This window comes from Hyperoodon ampullatus, assembly GCF_949752795.1.
Source record: "Hyperoodon ampullatus genome assembly, chromosome: 7".
Classification (NCBI taxonomy): domain Eukaryota; kingdom Metazoa; phylum Chordata; class Mammalia; order Artiodactyla; family Ziphiidae; genus Hyperoodon; species Hyperoodon ampullatus.
In genome coordinates, this window is record NC_136920.1 from 74,421,408 (window position 1) to 74,442,883 (window position 21,476).

General features: G+C 45.8%; 1 protein-coding gene across 3 annotated transcripts in view; it reads left to right on the forward strand.

Moving 5' to 3' along the window:
- Nucleotides 1-21,476, forward strand: part of NAV2 (neuron navigator 2) — a gene marked incomplete at its 5' end in the record, with an annotated part of 768,636 nt that overhangs the window by 634,442 nt on the left and 112,718 nt on the right. For all 3 annotated transcript variants that reach the window (XM_079709585.1, XM_079709583.1, XM_079709584.1), the window contains one exon: nucleotides 9,878-10,000. In XM_079709585.1, coding sequence (XP_079565711.1) covers nucleotides 9,878-10,000 — 123 coding nt within the window. The remainder of the gene's footprint in view (nucleotides 1-9,877; nucleotides 10,001-21,476) is intronic.

Below are 21,476 nucleotides of genomic sequence, written 5' to 3' on the forward strand. Positions count from 1 at the left end.
AGTCCACGCGCAGGAGTTAACTGATATTTTAGAAGAAACTTAGAGTTCTAACAACTCTAATCAGGCTGTGATCTGAGATGGAGGGGCCATTAGGAATCAGGGATCGGGTATTCTTAACATGCATGTTGCCTCCTTAATATACAGGGCCAAGACTAGTTATTATAAAGATTTGAAAGTTAAGTTACTGTTACACTATAGTCACATTATGGTGACTTTTTAACTAACTCTTAGGGAAACTGAGGTCAGTCTAGCTCACAGTTCCTCCATCCAGCTCTCAAGACTTAAACCAGCATTTCTGACAGCTTGATCCTGACTGCAAGAAAATTATTTAACCAAAAAAAAAAGGAAAGAAAGAAAAAGAAAATTACATGTCTGTTAAAAATATAGATTTGAGGGAAGGGATGAACAGGGGAGGACAGGATGTTTTTAGGGCAATAAAACGTTAGCTGTGTGATACTGTGACAGTGGATACATATCATTATGCATTTGTCAAAACCCATAGAGCTATACAGCACAGTGAACTGTAACGTAAGCTATGGACTTTGGTTAATAGTGTATCAATATTCTTGATAATAATGTTAGTTATTAGTATCAAATAATTATTAGTATCAAATAATAATGTATCAATATTAGTTTATCAGTTTTAACAAACGTATCACACTGATGCAAGATGTTAATTGGGGAAACTGGTGGAAGGGGAAAAGGAGTTTAATGGAACTCTACTTTCCTCCATGCAGTTTCTCTGTAAACCTCAAAATGCTTTTTTAAAAAAAGGTCTATTTAAAAATGCAGGTTTGGGCCCCACTAATGGCATTCTGCATCTGTGAAGCTGGGGCCTTGGAGTCTGCATTTTTCTCGGGTTCCCCAGATGATTCGGGTATATTCTGAGGTTTGAGAATTCCTGGACATCAGTCAGTCTCCTTTCACCATCTGTTTCATTCCAAGAAAGAGCTTAAAGAGGCTTTGTCTAGAGAACCGTCTCCTGTGTGCTAGAATGTGTTTCATCTTTCAGTAGGTGGACAAAAAGCTTCCTGCTCGTGCTAGAAATACTTGCTGCAATCCCACACTGACAGTTGAACCACAATAAAGAGAATTCAGGCCAGACCAAATTCCAGACATGGGGACTGTCAAATTTCCAAAGCGTGCAGCCTTTCTTCAGGAGGGTACCCTGCCAACACCCATTTTAAACAAGCATAGTTATGGGTTGTAATGAAAAATTTATATGTGTGTATTTATTTAAATAGGGGTCATAAATAGGGATAAATTGTTATAATCCCTGGCTCTCTGTGTGACTGTGTATTTTATCAGTACAGTTACGGATTTTTAAAAATATATGTATAGCATTGATATATGTATAGATCCGTAGGCAAGCTAAACCGAAATGCTCTGGTAATCAATGCTAGATGGAATTTTGTTAGACTTGTAAAAACCCCCATTACAATTTTCAAAAGATGCAAGAACCGTAGCAGCATGTTTCATCACCATGCAGGAATTTTCCTGCTAGATCAGTCTCTCCTCTGCTAGGAGTTTGGTGGAGGCAAACCCAAACCCACAGCAGTGGTGAGATTGAGTCTGTGTGCTAGAAGCCAGGGTGACTTGTGAGTTACAGCGATGCCATGTGCCAGTGCGAAGTCCGTTTACAGCAAAGACAAGCAAACACCTTGCTCTGTGGAAACTGTATATGTTGAAGGGACCCACTCAGCCAGGATCCACTTCTGCCCTAACTCCGCAGAGGGGCCACTAACGTGGGGCCTGGGTTGGGGGGGGTCTGTGACCTGACTTGAACTGGATACATGTTTTATTCATACGAGAGACAGGCTCCATGGCTTTCAGGGGTTTCTCTGACGGGTCCACAACTTAAGAAGATTTAGGAATTTCTGCTTTAGATGGTGGTCTCTAAACTGCTTTTGGTTGCGTCAGAAAGAGCTTGTTCCTCCATTAGACACTGTATTTGTTTTTTAAACATACATATGCTTTGTGACTGAAACACTGTGCATACTATAATACCTGCATACACACAGGATTTACAAGGGATGTGATAAGAAATAAATATAAACAGAAGCATTTTAGTTTTTACCCCTGTGGGTCATCTTATGCTCTCCACTACGGAGACCACTGCCTGAGGTCACTGCTTTCCATTCTTTAATGCACATTAGAACGATGTGGGGACTTTGTTGAACTGCAGGGTCTGATTCAGGAGGTCTGGGATGCCGCAGTTCCAATAAGTTGCCAGCTGATGCTGAAGCTGCTGGTTCAGCGGCAGGTAGATGAGGCAGGTGTTGAGTTTTGTGGCAGGACCCCTGCAGTGTGCCTTCTGTTCTCTTCAAGCAGCTTTGCAGCACCTAGCTTTCAGAAATAAAGTCTGTGGCACCACTTTCACCCAGTGAGGCTTAATGGGGCCCCCTGGGACCTTTTGACTCCTCCTTTACTCAGGCCTGCTTTTTCCTGCTGTTACCTCTGTCTCCGTGGCCTGCTGGAGCTGAGCTCTTGCCTGACTCACTTAGCAACGTCTTTACAGTGCTCCCCAGAGAGGCGTGCTCCGGTGACTAGGTAGCCAGAGTAGGCTCCAGACCTGCTGAGCCTGGCTCACTTCTGCAGGCTTGCCTTCCTGCTACACGAGGCTCAGAGAATTGAGCCACGGTTTCCCCAATCGTCTGACTCACTTCACAGCCAGGACTGACTCGATGAGACTGAAGTGAGATGCAGATGAGCCACGGACGGAGCTGGTGCCCCTTGAGCTGTGGATGCTCCCGGTTGGTGGCTTCCTGGCCACTGAAGGAACTTCCCTGCAGTGAAAGTGACATCTGTTTGCCATAGCCCTGTTCTGTGCTCTGGCCTCGGGTGGCTGCTCCAGGATTCAGCGAAATAAGGGCAGATTTTGCTGGAAAGGAAAATTGAACTCTCATATCCTCCTAAAAAGAGCAAGATACCAGCTCGGGGATGTCCTGAAGAGCCAGCTGTCCTAGAGCACAGTGGGAAGCGGTGCTGATCGCTGCCCCAACCCTGCTCCGAGCAGGAAGGTAGGAAACTGGTCCTGTAGGGGCACATCCGCCTCTCCCTCTGCCAGCAGAGTTATTGGAGGAGTTCCCTAAAAGACATGAACGCCAAAGAAATGTTTCTTGATTATTTGTGTTGTCTAGTCTGGATTATTTATACCTGAAGTCCTATTATTGCAGGGAAACCTAATGAAGAAAGACATTCAAACTTTAGACTTTCTCTCTGAAGGCTGCTGTAAGTTTCATTTCATTGTGTGTCAGTTTGGGGTGGTCCATGATAGAGAAGCAGCAGCAACCTGTTCTTGGATTAGGACTCACCTTTATTTGATTTTTAGATATTAAGGCTATGCAGTGGGTAGGGTCTTAGAATCGCTCTGTGATACGTTTCCGTACTTGTCATTGGAGGTGAGGGCAGCAGGGGGGTGGATTGGTAAATGAAATATGCCATAGTTGCCTCAGATTTTGTGCCTAAAACCTGAGGGCAAAGCAGTTTCCAGGTGCTTCGTTAGTAAAATGTTAAGTGTTCACCTAAATTTTCGTGTTGCGGTCTTACTATTATGATTATTATTTTTGCTGGAGAGGAAAACTGAACTCTCACATCCGCCCGAAAAGAGCACTGAAAAGTTTAAAAATCTGGTTTTTTCCGACCATGTTTTTGCATTTCAAATGCATCTTCTCCCCTTAAGTCAACTGTAGCAGATTCTTTTTTGTCACTAAGATCAACTTTCTTCAAAAGGATTCAGGCAGCTTTGTTAGACTTGCTTGTCAGTTTGTCCTTCCATGACCCAGAGTGAAATTTATTCCTCTGACTTCTAAGAGGCCGTAAACTAAAGGGATCCTTTTACAGGTTGGTCCAGAAACTCAATTTACATCCTAATAAACTTAGAATATAAATGTCAGGCCTATTGTAATGGAGTAGAAAAGCACTGTGAAAGCATTGGTTGTTTGGGGACTTGGGTGTTGGTGAAACTGAATGCAAGGTCTTTTCGTCCGCCCACGTCATTTTCTTTAACCTTATACAACGAAGTATGTGTTGATGTATATGTTCATATATTTATATTCATGTTGGCAAGGAATAGTTTTTAAATATGCAGTTCTTTTATTCCATTTTTCTTTGCTATGTTCACATTTAAACCAAATGTGTGTCCCAGAAATACAGACAAGCTGACATTTCTTTGAAGAAAAGTAATCACTGAGGCTCGGTTTTTTTTTTCTGTCGGTATTGCTTTCATTTCTTGCCTCTGAGAGTTTTAAATTTTTTTATGCTGTGCTCTATTAGGAATACACTGAAGCACATCAGTGTACATATTTTTCTCCCTTCCCATCCCCTCTCACCTCTCCCAGTTCTTGACAGAAGGTGATTTCCTTTGCGATTAGCGCGCGAGCCGGTTTGTGTTCCTTATGTGCCAGGTTGGGAACTTTGGGAAGGAGGGGTCCTCTGTCCCTCCTTCTGAAGGTGACTCACAGAGCCAGTTTCACTCGTTCTACATTGTTGCCTCACTATGTACATTGAAAGAAGGAGAGATCTGTTGACGACGCTGGACTCAGAATTTAGCGTATTTGTTCTGACAGGTCCTATGAGATTCCAAAGCTTTTTCATAGCTCCTATCCGTTACGCAGGATGCACCTATTTTGTTGAGAAAGTTCCTTGTCATAGGCTTGTTGCCTTCACAGGTCTCTTTTAGCTGGAGGGATGGTGAGGTCTACCCTGCAAGTCTGGTCATTCCCCGAAGGTCTGGGGTGACTCAGACAGGATCCAGACAAGTGGCGTGTTCTGAAAAATCTACAGGAGATATCAGTGAGACAGTGCTTGCCAAAAATGGAGTGTTGAATGGTGGAGGTTTCGAAAACCTGTTACTCACTAGCTTATTACCTTCATAGCTTCCCTGGCTTCCGGGCAAAGGTCTCAGCCCTGCCTGGCCTCCCAGCCCTTCCTGACTGTGCCCCAGTCCCCTTGCAGCCCAGCTCCTGTCTTTGTTCCTGCTGCTCTGGCAACAGTGAACTACTTCCCATCCTCTTACCCTCCTCTCTGCTTTTGTACATGTTATCTATGTGCCTAGATGGATCCTCCTCCTTTGTCTGGCAAACTCCTATGCACCCTTCAAAGGCCAGCTGTGACTCCTTCCCCTTTATGCACAGAGCCTGTCATACATCCATCTGGAATACGGCTCGTCCTGCAGTAGGAGAGTTACCGATTTACATATCTGAGACCCTTGTTGACTTTGAGCTTCACTAAGCAGGACAGGAATGAGACCTCTCTGTCTCTGTAACCCCAGCCTGGCACAGAGCATGTAATATTTGTGGAATTGAAAGGGGAGGAGGGACTGCAGAGTCACTACTCAGAGATACGAGCCATTGCTGCTGCTGATAGTAACAGCAGCTAATCCATTTTAAGGGCTCCTGATGTAGCAGGCTCTGGGCATTATACACACTGTCTCAGTCTACCCACCATGGCCCTGTGAGGTTAATCTGTAGTTTCACTCATCTTGCAGATGAGGAAACCGAAACTTGGAGAAATTACCCTCCAAAAGTGACAAAGCTGGGATTAGAACCCACCTACCTGTACTTGATCTTGACCTCAGTTTCATTGTCTTCATCTAAAAAATCTAGATAAAAATAACACTTGATAAGACTCTTTTGAAGATGTCATGACTTATGTGAGGCACTTAGCACAGCACCCAGCAAGCATCAGTAACCGTTAGTATTTGCTAACAATGATGCACACAAGGGCCCTCAGCTAGCAAGGGGCAGCGGAGACTTTAAACCCAGGACTCGCTGGCAAGTTAGAGCCATGCTCCTAACTCTGATGCTCGTGGGCCACCCCAGGGTGCCCCAGCCTTGAGAAGCAAGAAAAACACCCCACGGACACCGTGTCTCTTTAGCAGAGGCTCCCACTCTCCATCCAGGAGCCTCTGGGGAAGCAGCGGAACCTCCACCCATCACTGCGGAACTCGGGAGGACAGTGTGGAAATTGTTCAGTTGCCTGGTGGCTTAGGACCCCAGCAAGCCAGCATTAGGATATTACCAGCACCTCATTAGCCTCCAGCACTAATTATTTATTTCTCCACGGAGAAGGAAAGTGTGGCCCTGGTGCTCAGGGGTTCAGTCCCTAGATCAGCTGGTTCCTTTCCTTCTGACCTCAGGCAAGTCACTGCATCTCCACCCAATGGGAGTCTCTGATAAAGCTGCATCCCAGAGATGGGATGCAGCCATCCCTCCCAGCCTCCTGAGCCGTCAGGAACATAAACCTTTACACCTTCCAGGGCGAGGGCTGGTCTTTTAGATCAGCACACCAGTGACGGCTTCATCTCTAAAATTATGCTTCCTAAAGGGATGAACTGACAGCAGTCTATATTAATGCATTCAGTAGCCAATTCCTGTAGAAATTTGAGTTGAACCAAAAAATGTATATTTTTCATTGAGACCAGAAGAGTTATTAAAAATATATACAGAGCTTTTTATAAATCAGACTACTGTATTTGGTGGATAATTTTAGAAATAAATACTTTAAGTTCTTGAGTGTGAGGCTGGTTCAAGTGACAGCTATCTCCAGTGCTGTGCTGTCTTGCAGTGAGAGGACATAGAATTTATTTTGAATATTTAAAAAAATATGGTTGAATACGTTTTTACAAATCTCTGGGAGAAGAGGTAAATTCCCTCTTTTCCTTAACCACTTCTGACTCCTCCCTCCCTCCTTCCCTCTCTTTCTTTCTCTCTCTCTCTCCCTCTGTCTCTGTCTCTGTCTCTGTCTCTCTCTGTCTCTCTCTCTCTCTCTCTCTCTCTCACACACACACACACACACAGACACACACACAAAATGAATGAAATAGATTTGTAAAGAAACTGGATCGTTGTCACATTGGTTACATTTGATTCTGGCTTTCAGTCTTTGGCGCATTTGAGAAGGCAGAGGATCCTGATTTATCCTTGACTTTCCCCTCCTCTCTGCCTAAACAAAATCAGAGTTCCCAGCAGCAGTTGATAAGCTAAGTTAGCACATCCAGTCCCATCTCTCCAAGGCCCCCCACCTTCATCGGTGGTCAGTTTTTTTTTTTTTTTTTTTGCGGTACGCGGGCCTCTCACTGTTGTGGCCTCTCCCGTTGCGGAGCACAGGCTCCGGACGCGCAGGCTCAGCGGCCATGGCTTACGGGCCCAGCCGCTCCGCGGCATGTGGGATCTTCCCGGACCGGGACACAAACCCGTGTCCCCTGCATCAGCAGGCGGACTCTCAACCACTGCGCCACCAGGGAAGCCCCGGTGGTCAGTTTTTGACACCACCATCTTGCACCCAGTGTTAGTGGGCTGGCGGCTGCAGCACATCTCAGCATTCAGTCTCTGGAATGCTCACCAGCCTCTGCTCTTGGCCTTCACAGAAAGCCAGGGCTGTGTATGTGTGGGCCTCTGTCTACATGCCCGGGTAAGTGTAATTGCCCAACCGTATGTGTTGTTTCACCAGCAATAAAAATCCAGCAGGGAAATGAATGCTAAAATTAGTTTGTCCTTTGACAAGATCTCCCCAGTTGAAAAATTTTTGTTTATCTATATGGCTGAGCAGACTTTGCTAAAATCGAAATTAACTGCCTTGTTTAATGGTGCAGCAGATTGTGTTTTGAAGAGCTTCCAATGAAATCTCCTTGAAACGGCATTTACTCTAGAAAGTCTAGCCTCTGGCAGAGTTACTGCATTTTTCTGTAGGTGTTTTTTTTTTTTTTTTCTCCTTATGTTAATTGTAGGATGCACACATGGAGTCCACCACTGGACCCAGGGTCACTACATCTGTTGGCTGAATGGGTGGGTGGGTAGATGGGTGGATGGATGGGCAGATGGGTTGACTGACAGGTAGACAGTTTAATTGCCATATGTCTTAGATGTCAAATTTGCTGACATTTAAGAGGAAGAAGAACCTGTAATTGGTTTCCTCCCAAAATGTTTTTTGCTAAACTTCACCCTATGCCTGTATCTTTGGGCTTCATTCAACAAAAGCAATATTTATTAAGCACTTAGTATGTGTTAGGCACATGGGATATAGATTTGAACAAAATAAAATCGCCCCTGCGATCAAGGAGTTCACTATCCAGTGTGGGAACCAAGCATCCAAAAGTCATTACACAAATAATTATTTAACTATAGCTGCAGTCGCTGGGGTTTTTGGTTTTTCTTTTTTCCTTTTGCTTGAGGAATAAGTCAAATACCATAAAATTCACCATTTTAAAGTGTACAGTTTGTTGGGTTTTAGTATATTCACAGGGTGGTTTTTATCGTACAGTTGAGTGAAAAAAACCAGTCTGTTGTGTTGTTTTGCTGGTGCACAAACAATCGGTTTGACTGACTTCAGCAGATTTTCCATTATGCTGGCATTGTGATCATTAATGTCATAAATGGGGGGTGAATGGGGCCATCAGAGAAGTCGATTCAGACATGGTATCCTGGAAGCTGCCCTAAGGGAGAGTTCTTTTGACCCAAAACAGAAGCTCCTTCTCACCCAAGATGGCTTCTGTGAGAACTTTCTTCTCTGACCCTAACTTGACCCTACTGGTTCTGGGAAACCTCCACAGCATCCTGTAAGTCCATTTTTCTAAGCATATATCCTAAGAAGTTCCTAAACTAGAGGTGGAAGAATCTCAAGGATTGAGAACCCTCAGGATCTACGCCATATATTCTAAAGCCAAGATACCAAATGCAGTGAAACATTCCATGATGTAGCTCAGCTGACTGTTGCAGCAAAACAACCACTTGTTCATTGGTCTTCTTACTTCCTATTATTAGACTTGAAATGCAAATCACTTGCAGTTTCAGATGCATTGCAGGTCTATCTGATAGGGCCCATGTGGGAATTTAAGGGATCTGAGTTTGGATACTGACTCTGCTCAAATTTTGCTTTGAATTCTTGTTCTCCTCTGGAGATGGGGGTGATGGCACAAGCAGTATCCTTTGTGGGGTGTTGTGGAGGAGCCAAGGTACATGAAGTAAAGCTGCTTTGGACCTGAACTACCTCCTCCTGGTAGCTAATCTTTCAGGAACTGGTCTGATTGGTAGATAGTCAGCCATCTATACAGAAAGTTTCAGGGGTCTCCCCTTCCCCCTGACAACACTGATTTCATCAGAAGATAGCTTTGTGGCATCACCGAGAGATCTAGAAAAGTAAAGGAGCATTACTGCTATTCAGAGAGTTTGGGACACCCCCCTTAAGACATCAGTATCAGAGGTGAAATTTACCCTTGTAGCTACTTCAATATGATGACTATCCTAATAACGTCTTCTGTTTATACGATCGTATACAAATTATAGAGCGCTGTGATATTCCTTATCTCACTAATTCTCATGTCCACCTTGTGATGCAGGAAGGCTGTGATATTCACACAGTTTAGATGAAAAACACAGGACTCAGAGAAGTGACTTGCCCACGACGGCAAAGCTGGCTCTTGTATCCTCCGTCTTTTCTTTCTTTTCCTCTAAAAAGCTGGCCTACTTTTTCCACTGCACTGTTCTGTAACATTTTTCCCTATGATTTGCCGATGACTTATCAGTTCCATTCACAGTACTTAGGTAAAACACCTGCTTGTATAATTGCTGACATTAAAAAGAATGTCATGAATGCATCTGACAGTTCATTTTATTTACTAGTTCCCTTCTGCTTCATAGATTCCTGTGAGTTTGGGTTAATTAAGCCAACTTATTTTTGCTAGCAAGCTGGCGATCCTTTGGGTTGAGTCAGCTGAGTTATCCCTGGGCTGTGATCAGTGACAGAACCTTGGGAAAGCCTCACTTCCTTCCCCCTTAGAGCACGGGATGGCCATGCAGGGCTTCTGGATATGAACCGCAGGACGGCACAGGACTTGCTCTTAACCATACATTTGCGTCATCCTCTTCTCCTTTCAAAGGTACATGACCGATGGTGGACTTGGCCTCTACACCCGCCGCCTGAACCGGCTCCCTGATGGGATGGCTGTGGTGCGGGAGACCCTGCAAAGAAACACCTCCCTGGGCCTCGGAGATGCTGACAGGTAAGCCTGCTCCACTTGGGGTTGCCCAGGTGTGGAGGTCATTCCAGAGGGGCCTGAGAAATGAGGGCAGTGATAGAGCGGATGGGTGCTACTTTAACCCACCAGAGGTTGGGAGGCCTTGAAGCTGGGCCTCTGATTAGGAGCTGGCACAGCAGGAGGGAGAGGGCTGCTGACCAGCTCTTGCATCCTGCTTCTGGGTAGGATGGTGCTTCTGACAGCATGAACCCAGCGACTCAGGCTGGGCAGTTTTTGTTGTTGTTTTGACTGTTGCTACTGCATCTTTATCAGTTCAGCAGGCCCTGGGGATCTGCTTTTCTTCCTCTGTTAGCCAGCTTTCTAGGTATTGCACCTTGGAAGGAACAGAGTCCCTGGTGATGCACAGAAGGTCTGTGTGTAGAAGGGAGCTCTCCTGGCCATGGCTGAGCAGGCTTCCCCATAATTCTCCGGTTGCCTGGTGATAGGAGGCAAGGCTTAACCATGTAGCTTTATACACTGCATGCTGAGTAGTTGACATGATAGGACTTGACCAGTCTTCATTGCTTCAGAGACAAAAAGAGCTTCAGAAAACAGTATAATAAAGAAGAATATTTGGCCTCCAAGTTTCTAGTCTTTACTCTGACACAAACCAATTCTATGACCATGAGCAATTTATTAAAGAAGGGGCTTGGACTGTATGATTTCCAAGATCCCTTCCAGCTCTGATGTGCTATATTTCTAGATTTCAATACCCTTTCATGATCTGACTGTTGAAGGATTTTTCTGGCATATTTGACCTCTTTCCACATCTGGGTTCATGAGACATAACATGGAATTTTAAATTTATTTTTATTTATTTATTTTTGGCTGCATTGGGTCTTCGTTGCTGTGTGCGGGCTTTCTCTAGTTGTGGCGAGCGGGGGCTGCTCAGCAGTTGTGGCACAGGGGCTTAGTTGCTCTGCGGCATGTGGGATCCTCCCGGGCCAGGGCTCGAACCTGTGTCCCCTGCATTGGCAGGCAGATTCTTAACTGCTGCGCCACCAGGGAAGTCCCCATAACATGGAATTTTGATATGAGTGGTTTGAAATCACTGTGCCAAATATTTGTATCACAAGCCCAGCTTCTTACTATTCTTTTAGCAGGACATACTTTTTTACAGAGAGTGATATGACTTCTGTAGTACTCTGGCTTCAGAGAAATAGGGCAGCATTATTTTGAAGTTACCACCAGGAATGGAATTTGCTGAAGAGGAATCCTCACCTTCTCTGGGGAAGACTTGGAAGCTTGGGCTGGTATGGAGAGTGCTGAATTCGTTGTCGGGAAGTTGGCATCTGCCCAAGGCCCAGGCTCTGCCACCAACTCGACTATGTCCTTCTCTGAGTCTCCCCAGCATCCAAGGTGGTGATTGATACCAGAGAGGACAAAAGACTTGTCCAGCTCAAGTCAGCTTTTTTCCTGTAATTTTATTTAAAGTATTGGTTTGAAAATCCTATAGAAAGATGAACCATTTGAGAACTGCTCTTTCTAAGGCTAAAACTCTCTATAACTAAAATCTTTAGAGTGAATATCAGCAAAAGAAAAATCAGTTGTTGTAACACCCCCACTGGAGATTTCACAATTTGCTAAATTATTTTGCTTATTTGCATTCTCTTGTAAACACGGAGTTGCTTAGTAAATCTATTAGCATAAAGTGAAGGCCTTTTTCCCCTTGTAGCGAAAGCAGAGTCTGCAGTAGGCAATTTAATTTAATGCTTCATTGCAAGGTTAATGGAATGATCATAGATCACAGCTGAGCTTGTTCCTGCTTTTGGAGGTGGAGGATTTGGGTGGGGACTGGAAAGATGGGAGGCATTTGTTCTGTTGTTCCAGCTCAGCCCCTATGGTGGGACCAAGTAGACAACAGTGTCTCCTGGTTCTCTCCAAGCTGGAATTGCTCAGATGTGATCATTTAAGACTGAATGGATAACTGACCAACTTTTTTTTTTTTTTAATGAATTTATTTATTTATTTATTTTCGGCTGCATTGGGTCTTCGTTGCTGCACACGGGCTTTCTCTAGTTGTGTCCAGCAGGGGCTACTCTTCATTGCGGTGCGCGGGCTTCTCATTGCGGTGGCTTCTCTTGTTGTGGAGCACGGGCTCTAGGCGCGTGGGCTTCAGTAGCTGTGGCACGGAGGGCTCAGTAGTTGTGGCTCGCAGACTCTAGAGTGCAGGCTCAGTAGTTGGGGCGCACAGGCTTAGTTGCTCCGTGGCATGTGGGATCTTCCCAGACCAGGGCTCGAACCCGTGTCCCCCACGTTGGCAGGCGGATTCTTAACCACTGGGCCACCAGGGGAGTCCCCTGACCAACTTGTAAAGAAATAATTCAGGTGGCTTTAAAAAAAGGATTTAATAATGCTTACAAATTTTCTATTTTATATAAAAGTTTTGACCTGTAGGCAGTGAGATATTCTGCATTATTCTTGAATATGTTAAATTTCTTTACTCTCCAAAGTTAGTGTAAACAGACCATAAGAATTCTTTATCTTTGGCTAAGTTGAAATAGCAGTAGATTTGTTTCTTTCAAGTTCCTCATGTAAATCTCTTCCCAAAACTATATTCTAGATGAGGGTGTCCCAAAGTGAGAGGCTAACATTAATAGTACAGGAAATAATTTTAGATGGTAGACAGGGAAATACTTCTTTTTAACAATTACATTTTAATTGTAATTAAAAAAAAAATAAAAACCTTACAACTAGCATCTCAAACCCATGATTTTACAAATATTGCTTAGGGTAAGGATAGTGTAAGCTTGGGATGATTTAACGTGAAATATCAAGGAAGAATATCACAGATGGTGTGCAGATATATCAAAAAATAAAAAGTAGTATGCAAATGGCTGCTGGCTAGGTAATCCTGTTCTTATCCTTGAATTGGAAATATGTTGTTTAAATAATTTAGACAAGTGAAAAAAATATGCAGAGAACCCAGCACCTTTCCAGAATTCTTCCCTTTTAACCTGAAAAAAAAGAGCTAAGGTATTTCCGTGAAGTTTTTTTATAAAAAGACAGCCCAGTCCTTAAGCATTCACACACAAGCAGTAAACTACATGAGTTCTACAAGGAAATAGGAAAAGTACTGAGAGATGATTTCTGATGAGCCCTCAGCAAAGGGAAGGCAAGCACAAGAAGGGCGGATCACCTCACAGAGCAAACAGGAACATCATTGACCTTGGCAGTGCAGCCCCGAAGGACAGCTCTCCGGGGGGAAGGCCCTAAAGGACGCCGACCCACCAGGCAGGCCGTGGCTGTCGGCGACGGGATGTAGCTGGGGTATCTTCAGGGTTATTAAAAGTAACTGATAGGAATGTGTACCTTCAGAGTCTGGGAAACAGAGACCATATCTGTTTGTGAGTCTCATTATGTCACCAGCCAGCTTCTGAGAAATAATAAATGACGATCGTAAATTCAAGATGCCAAGTCTGTCCTTGATCTCCTGTCACTCTTTAGGGTTGCCACCCGTGGGCTCTAGTTTTTACCTGATAGTCATCAGGAGGAACTTTCAGCAAACTAGAGCCAGCTGTCTGAGAAGGGAGGATCAAAAGGGACAAACAGAGGTGGCTTATTACAAGCTGTTGGCCCCAGATAACAGATAACTAAAGAGAGCTTTGGCATGGAGGTCTGTGGACTGGCAGCCTGGGAGAAGGAAGGAAAACAACAAGGAGGGCCCAGGGGCTGGGCCCACAGTCGCATGGTTTGTGGATCTCCAGCTGGTTGCACGCACTGCTGTCTCCTCGGAACCCATCAGAAGTTCTTGAGCTCCAGTGAGTTGAGTGTTTTCAAAGCTTAAAGGCCAACCGCATCCTGATAACCCGCCAGTTTGATCCAGGTGGAAGCTGAGCTAATTGTTCCAATGGGTGATGGAAAACAACAAGAAGTCAAGAAATCCAAAGCAATATGGCTGAAGTCTTACTTAGCATCCTGAAGTACACTGCCAAATGTGATTTAAAATCTCACGTATGGTATTTAAATGGAGAATAAATAAGTGCTTCCTTGCTATATCAATAAAATGCTTGATTTGTACAGAAAAAAAAAAAAAAAGCATAAAGGTCAGCTGTGGGAAAGTTTCCACTCTCAGGTCCCTTTCTGTGTCCCCCCAAAGCATCGCTGTGGCCCTTTCTGGCATCCTGCTTTAGAGAGCAGTGGACTAAGACAGTTAGATGCTCCCCCGATGGTCATGTACGTGTCATTGAGAGCACGTGGAGGACAGAAGCCAGGCTTCTGTGCACATAGCTGCTGAGGAGGACTTTGCATTACTTGGTAACTTTCTTCTCAACCATTAAAACGCTTATTGAACACCAGTTGCTTTTATTCATTTAGGTAGTAATAAAAATAGCGGGAAAACTAATGCCGCGTATTAAAACGTCAGCCTGAGACTTGAACAAAATGAAAATTGCCCTCTGACATCACCAAACAGGAAGGAGAAACTATTTTGTTTTGTTTTGTTTTTCCCTTGTTACAAGATTTTCATTGCCCTGCAAATTCTGCACATTTTAGGTATTGAGATGGCATTTCATTTGGGCTTCAGTCATTGTATAAACTGGACTATCTGCATTTGGGGCCCAGGCCTTGGTGCTCGGAGCCGTCCCAGCTTCAGCTTGAACAGGGAGTCCCACAGTGTGAGGATGTAACTATGCAACCTGGTATTTGACCAGCCTGCCAAGCCAGGCCCTCCTTCTTCGGTGAGAGTGTCACAAGATCTCCACGAGCCCAGGGCACTGCTTGGCTTTGTGATTTGTGTGGAACAACACGGCCTCCTGGCACCAAGCAGTGCATTCACAGACGCAGGCCCGACCTGGAGGAAGGAGTTGAATCCAGGCCAGAGCACCCCAGCCAGCAGATGCAATTGGTAGGAGCCCTCACCATGTGGTAGGTCCCCAGCCCAGCTGTTTCTTAGGCATCGCCCCTGCTGGGATATGCAGGCTAGAGGGAGCACAGATGGGAATGACTTCTCCCCTCGTCCTCCCTTCCAAGCCTGGGGTAAGGAGAACAATGGCCCCACAAAGATGTCCCCGACCATAGCCCCAGCACCTGTGAATATGTTATGCTACATGGCCAGGGGAATTAAGGTTGTTTATCAGCTGACGTTTAGATAGAGTGCCTTGGATTACCCAGGTGGGCCCAATGTAATCACAAGGTCCTTAAAAGTGGAAGAGGCAGGAGAGGGGGGCAGAGTGATGAGGTGTGAGAGGCACCACCCGCTCTGGCTGGCTTTGAGGATGGAGGAAGGAGCCACAGCCAAGGCATGTGGGTGGCCTGTGTAAAAAGGAAAGGGCAGGGCTTCCCTGGTGGCGCAGTGGTTGAGAGTCCGCCTGCCGATGCAGGGGACGCGGGTTCGTGCCCCGGTCCGGGAGGATCCCACATGCCGTGGAGCGGCTGGACCCGTGAGCCATGGCTGCTGAGCCTGCGCGTCCGGAGCCTGTGCTCCTCAACGGGAGAGGCCACAACAGTGAGAGGCCCGCGTACCGCAAAAAAAAAAAGAAAAAAGGAAAGGGCAAAGGAACAACAGATTCTGCTCCCCTACAGCCTCCATAAATGAATGTAGCCCTGCCGACACTGTGATTTCAGTCCATGAGACCCAATTCAGACTTCTGCCTCGAAGAACTGTAAGACAGTACCTACTTATTGTTTTCACCCACCAAGTTTATTATAATTTGTTACAGCAGCAATAGAAAACTAATACACATCTTTACCAGAAAATAATAAAAGACAAGGAGGAAAGGGGTGGGGTGGGAGGGATTGGAAGACTGGGATCGACACATATATGTTATTGATACTATGTATAAAATACACAACGGATGGGAACATACTGTATAGCACAGGGAACTCTACCTAATGCACTGTGGTAACCTAATGGGAGGGAAGTCCAAAAGGGAGGGGATATCTGTATGTGTATGGCTGATTCATTTTGTTGTGCAGTGGAGGCTAACACAACATTGTAAAGCAACCATACTCCAGTAAAAATTAATTTTAAAAAAAGAAAATAACAAAAACAATCGTAGTCGCTATTTCCTGATGGATCGCTATATGCCAGGAACTGTGCCAAGCACCTTACAAACTTTGTGTCATTAATTCCTAACCCTGACCCTTTGAGAGGAGGTATTATCCTAGTTTCATAGGCTGTGAGAGGGTTAGGTTGCATACACAGCTAACTGTCTATAGTGTCCAAGCTGGAATTGAAACCCAGGCCCACCAGACCCCCCAGAGGCTCTAACCACCTGCCATACTGCCCGCTCAGGGAGCCCTCTGTGCAGGGATTCTTCCCTAGTTCCAGCCCTTATCTTGGTGTCATCTCGTTAAATGAGACCCTACTCACTGAAAAGGTAAACAATGCCCAGATGCCTGGAAAGGCGAACTCCATCCTTAAGGGACAATGCAAAACAGTTTGCATTAAGAGGGAAGAGGGAATATTTCTTGATTCCTCTCCCTCCATCCCACACTTTTCTCACAGGGACACTGCAGACGGGCTGACCCTCATCCCTTATCCCATTGTGATTTCTGGCCTCAAAAGAAGGGTCTTTCTTACACAGTGCTGGGCCAGTTTACCCCTTAGCCTCCTTGCAGGTTTGGAGGAGGGATGCCTGTTTGTGGATTCTGACCTGCTGCCAACTTGGGTGGCTTGCTGGAGGAGGGGTCCATGATTTTAAGATCCCAGGCCAGGGCTGATCCTTACTTTTAATGATCCCAGAAATCCAGGGCCCACAGAATCTGCTGAGATTCTGCAGTCATTTGAAGAATTCCCCCTGCTGCCGGCTTACCACTCTAGTCCCCAAAGCATTGCTGGAGTTTCTCTACCCAGAGTTTGGGGGTCTGCAGGCCTACTTGGCTGAGCCATGGTCAAAGGAGGGCTCCCCTAAAATGTTCCCTCCCTCCCCCTCGCTGTCTCCTCTCTGTGTCTTTTGAGCACTGTCATTTCCTGACATTCCCGCCATCACTGAGGAAGCCAAGGGGGCGGGGTTTGCCCTTCTTTTATCACTAATCGCACTTCATGCCATCTCTGGCTGCCAGTATTTGAGCCCTGTTTCCCCTGCATTCATGTGGTGGACGTGGGGGACTAAAGATCTGTACCGCCAGTGTAAGGACCCCCGGTGGGATGTGGCCATGGCAGTGTAAAAGAAACCAAATTAAAAGTTGGCTTTTTAGTCACGTGAGCCACATTCAAGTGCTTCCAGGTCCCACGTGGTTTGGGGCCACCCTATTGGAGAATGCGGACACTCTTCAGTAGATAGAGAACATTTCATCACTGCAGCGAGTTCTTTTGGGCAGCGCTGATATAGACCAGCTCATTTCTATTTCAAAAGGCAGCTGTGGAGTAAAGAGGAGACACGGGGTTTGCTGTAGAGGGACCCTAGGTCTAGTCAAAACTCCTGAGTTTCAGGGTTTTGTCTCTAAAATGAGGACAGTATTCACACGTGCCTCACAGGACTGTCGTGAGGAGGGCCCAAGGTGACGGTAGGGAAAGGGCTTTATAAAGTACGGGACAGAGATAAATACACTGATTATTCTTCAGCCTGCAAGCCGTTCAGGGCAATCCGGCCTCTAGCCCTCTGCAGCTCTCTTACCTTTATATTTAATTAACTAATAGTTAAGCCGTTACAGCTTAGAGTAACTATGTATAGTAAAAGAACAATTGTAAATTAAAAGAATGAAACATTAGGACAGAAGGAAATGTAAGTTAGAATACGACGTGTAGAAAAGGGAGAAAATTGAGAATACAGATAAGGTCCTACATGGTTGCGTATTTGCATGGTATTTCGGCATTGAGATTCCTACTGGACTAAGTGAAAGTGAACTTTGCCTTCCTGACCGTTCCGGTAATATTTTGTCTTCATCTTGACTTGCTTGGCTCAACCCGTTGATCTCTCTCTCTCTCTCTCTCTCTCTCTCTCTCTCTCTCTCTCTCTCTCTCTCTCCCTCTCTCTCTCTCTCCCTCCCTCTCTCTCCCCTCCCCCCCATCCCTCTGTCACCCCCAGCCCTCCCCTCTCTTCCTCTCTCATACTCCTGGCCTCTTTCTCACTGCCTCATAACTGCCTATTATACCCACTAGTGCCCCCAAGCATTTTCCTAGTCCTGCATTCCAGGGTTATACTCATTTTCTTCAGATAAGAAGATGCCTCTAGCACAGTGCCCAGCATCAATGATCTTCATTGTGTTTCTTTTCCATCCCTTCCCCCCTTTCTTCTCCTGCCGGGGTGTAGCAAGAGAACACAAAGTAGGAGAGAGTGAAAGTCACTTTCATTTTAAAGCTCATCAAAGGAGCCTTAGAGGCAAACCTCTATTTCCGTGGTAACAGGACAATAATTACTGCATTGGCCTTTCCCAAGGGCCTCTTTTCTGCTGGTACCACTGGCTTCCTCTTTAAGTAAGAGCGGCTGCTTGTGGAATGGGTGGGCAGAGGCCACCTGTGCTGAATGGGGAGCAGTGCTGACAGGAAGCAAACCATCTGCACCTTAAGCCACAAAGGAATTCTCCCAGGGGGTTGTAACAAGAAGAGAAAGAATGGTCTGTGGAGTATCATTTCTCATCCATGCAGTGTTTTCACTTAAAAAACAAACAAAAAAAGGCAGAATAGTGGCTGCACGAGAACCCTCCACTCGCTTATGTTGCCCGACTTCATAGCTTTGTTCCAGGGTATGCCATAGGAGAAGCACAGCAGAGTGTGTGTGTGTTAGGGGACAGGGGGGACAATCACTCCCCCAAAGCACATTTTCCAGAAGTGGTGACTTTTCAATAGTTGCTTAAAGGTAATTTGGAGACTTGATAGTTATCCAAAATATGGATGAGAAGACATCTAGCAATACAAAAGCAAGAGTGACAGGTCAAAGAGAAACAACCAGGTACTTCCCTGGCGGTCCAGTGGTTAAGACTCCACGCTTCCACTGCAGAGGGCATGGGTTCGATCCCTGGTCGGGGAGCTAAGATCCCATATGCCATGTGGCGTGGCCAAAAAAAAAAAAAAAGAAAAAGACCAAATGAGGCACCTTTTTCTGTGCTTCCTCCCCCAGAAACTTGAAGCATAGGCCCCCATCCCAAACTCAGAATCTGACTACGCCTGTGCCCTGCAACAGAAAATAACATCATGTGTTTTAATCCGAGTACCTGGGCCAGTCTTTGCATCAGTTACGATAGGCTAGGTTGTGCTGCATAACAAACACCTCCCAAAACCCACCCTCAGTATCTGGCCATTGCAGATCAGTGGGAAGCTACGTTGTACATCATTCTCACCCTAGGACCCAGGGTGCCAGAGAGGCGACTATTTAGAGCATTGACAATGTCCATGGCAAAGAGAAGACACACTGCCTCTTAAAGCTTCTGTCCAGGAATGGCCCCTGTAACTTCCACTCGTTTGTCATTGGCCGAAGGAAGTCAGGGGTCCACTTAAATTCAAAGGTGAAGAGAAGTACATTTTTGCCAGGTGCCTGTGAGAACAAAACATGTGGAGAACTCCTTAGTGACTATCATTGCTTTATTACATACAACTGGCAGCCTGAGCCTAATACTGCCCCCACCCCATCACATTATGTAACCAACTCTGAATCATGCATTTCATCACATATTCACTACATACCTATCAGATGCTGGGCACCATGGCACCTAGTCTGACTGATGGCCTCAGTCGGGGAGGGTGAGCCCATAGATGAGGAACCCACTGACTGAACTGGCTGAGGAATTTTAGACAATGCTATGGGTCAGTTGCATTTCAACAAAGTATTTGGCCTGTATCTTGATATGTGACAGCTTATAGAAAATGCTGATGACTATTTAATATTGACAGAGCATCTCCCATGCACCAGGCCCTGGGGATCCAAAGGTGAGTCAGGACATCGTCCCTGCCCCCTGCCCTCAGGAAGCTTGCAGTCAAATTGAGGGGAGTGGAGCCTTAATAAGCACTCATAAGACCGTGTGCCAAGTGCCAAAGAGATTTGTGGGAACTGGAAGGACCAGGGGTATCCCTGAGGGCTAAATGTCATCCTACATTGGGAACTTGTCGTTACTGTAACGAAATGCAGGAAGTTTCTTTTCCTGTCAGTGATGATTTGAGAGATCCTTTAAAAATATTACCCAGGTGTCAAAATAGGCCTGCCTGTTTCATTATCCGCTTGGGATTTTCCTTTTGTTTCCTTTAATATCCTTTGTCCTGTTTGAAGAGCAGCCTAGCTGTGATTTCTGTGACTGAAATGCAGGAGCTGATGAAATAAGCCTGGTGTAGAAGGAGCCCTTACACTGGCTGTGGAGAAGTATTCCTGGTTAAGTGTAGCCTTTAGGCTGGTCATGCTGGACAGCTGTGCCAGCCGAGTTTCTGTTCAAGGTTACCTTGCATGTAAATGTATTTTCCCAAGGCTGCCTCTCCAAAGAGAAGCTTACCATGCAAGGCTGGGTGAGAGAGCGCCCTTCACAGTCCCCAGCTGCAGCCCTCTCTCACTTTGCCAGTGAGGAAATCCAGGTCTGGGGAGATGGTGTGTGGTCCAGTGACTGCTCCGTCCTCCAGGCTTTGGGGAGCAAAGTCATCTCGGCGTGAGTTTGGAGAGTATGAACTCTTGAGTAACTGATGAAAGCGCACATTATCTCTTTGGTAAGGATGAATGCAGTCCATGCAGTAAGGGAGGGAGCACCCTAGGAATCAAGAGTCCTTGTCCTAGACCTGGTTCTGCCACCGTTAAACATCTTGGGCAAGAGGCTTTCCCTCCCTGAACCCCTCGTTCCTTCATCCGTGCAGTCAGATCTGCCGACATTTAAGGTCCTTGAGTTCCTGGGACTCGGTGTTCTTGTTTGTCATTTGAAGGACAGAGTTACAGAATGACTCGGGACTGTGACTCATCCACACAGGGCAGGGACCCCACGAACCTTTCGGCTCTGATGATCTCGATGACAGGTGTCGTCGTGCGATGGCATTTCTATTAGGAGCGCAGTGCTCGTCCAGGGCCCCTGGTGTGTGCAGACCCAGCAGGCTGAGGGGCCCCTCTTCTTCCAGAGGAGAGAAAGCCTCCAAGTCCATCCTTACTGCGCTTCAAAGCTAAGCCACAAGGCACTTAGGGAGATAGAGGCAGGTAGCAGTGTCGCGGACGGCAGGCACAGATGAATGCCCAGGGCTGAAGGAGAGAATGAAATCTTGTAAAAGGGGAAGGCAGGGCAGACAGAGCTGTGACCGGGAGTGGTGGGGGTATGTACCTTGCTGACGCTTTGGAGAAAATCTATTACACGTGATAATGGATTTTGCTCTAACTTGGAGCCTCACCAAAGTTATATTAGAAGTTGAAGCTCATGGGATTGTAGTCTTATTTTCACTGAGATAAAATTCCAAGTGACTGATAAGCAGTGAATTGTATTTATTTTGGTGGGTGTTTTGACTCAGGATTTAATTAGACTTGGGAGGACATTGTTCCCTAAATCACCACTAGTAGCGGCCTCTGCCTGTCCAAAGGGGAGCGGGCGGCTTTGGGAATGAGCAGTGTTGGGGGCTTGG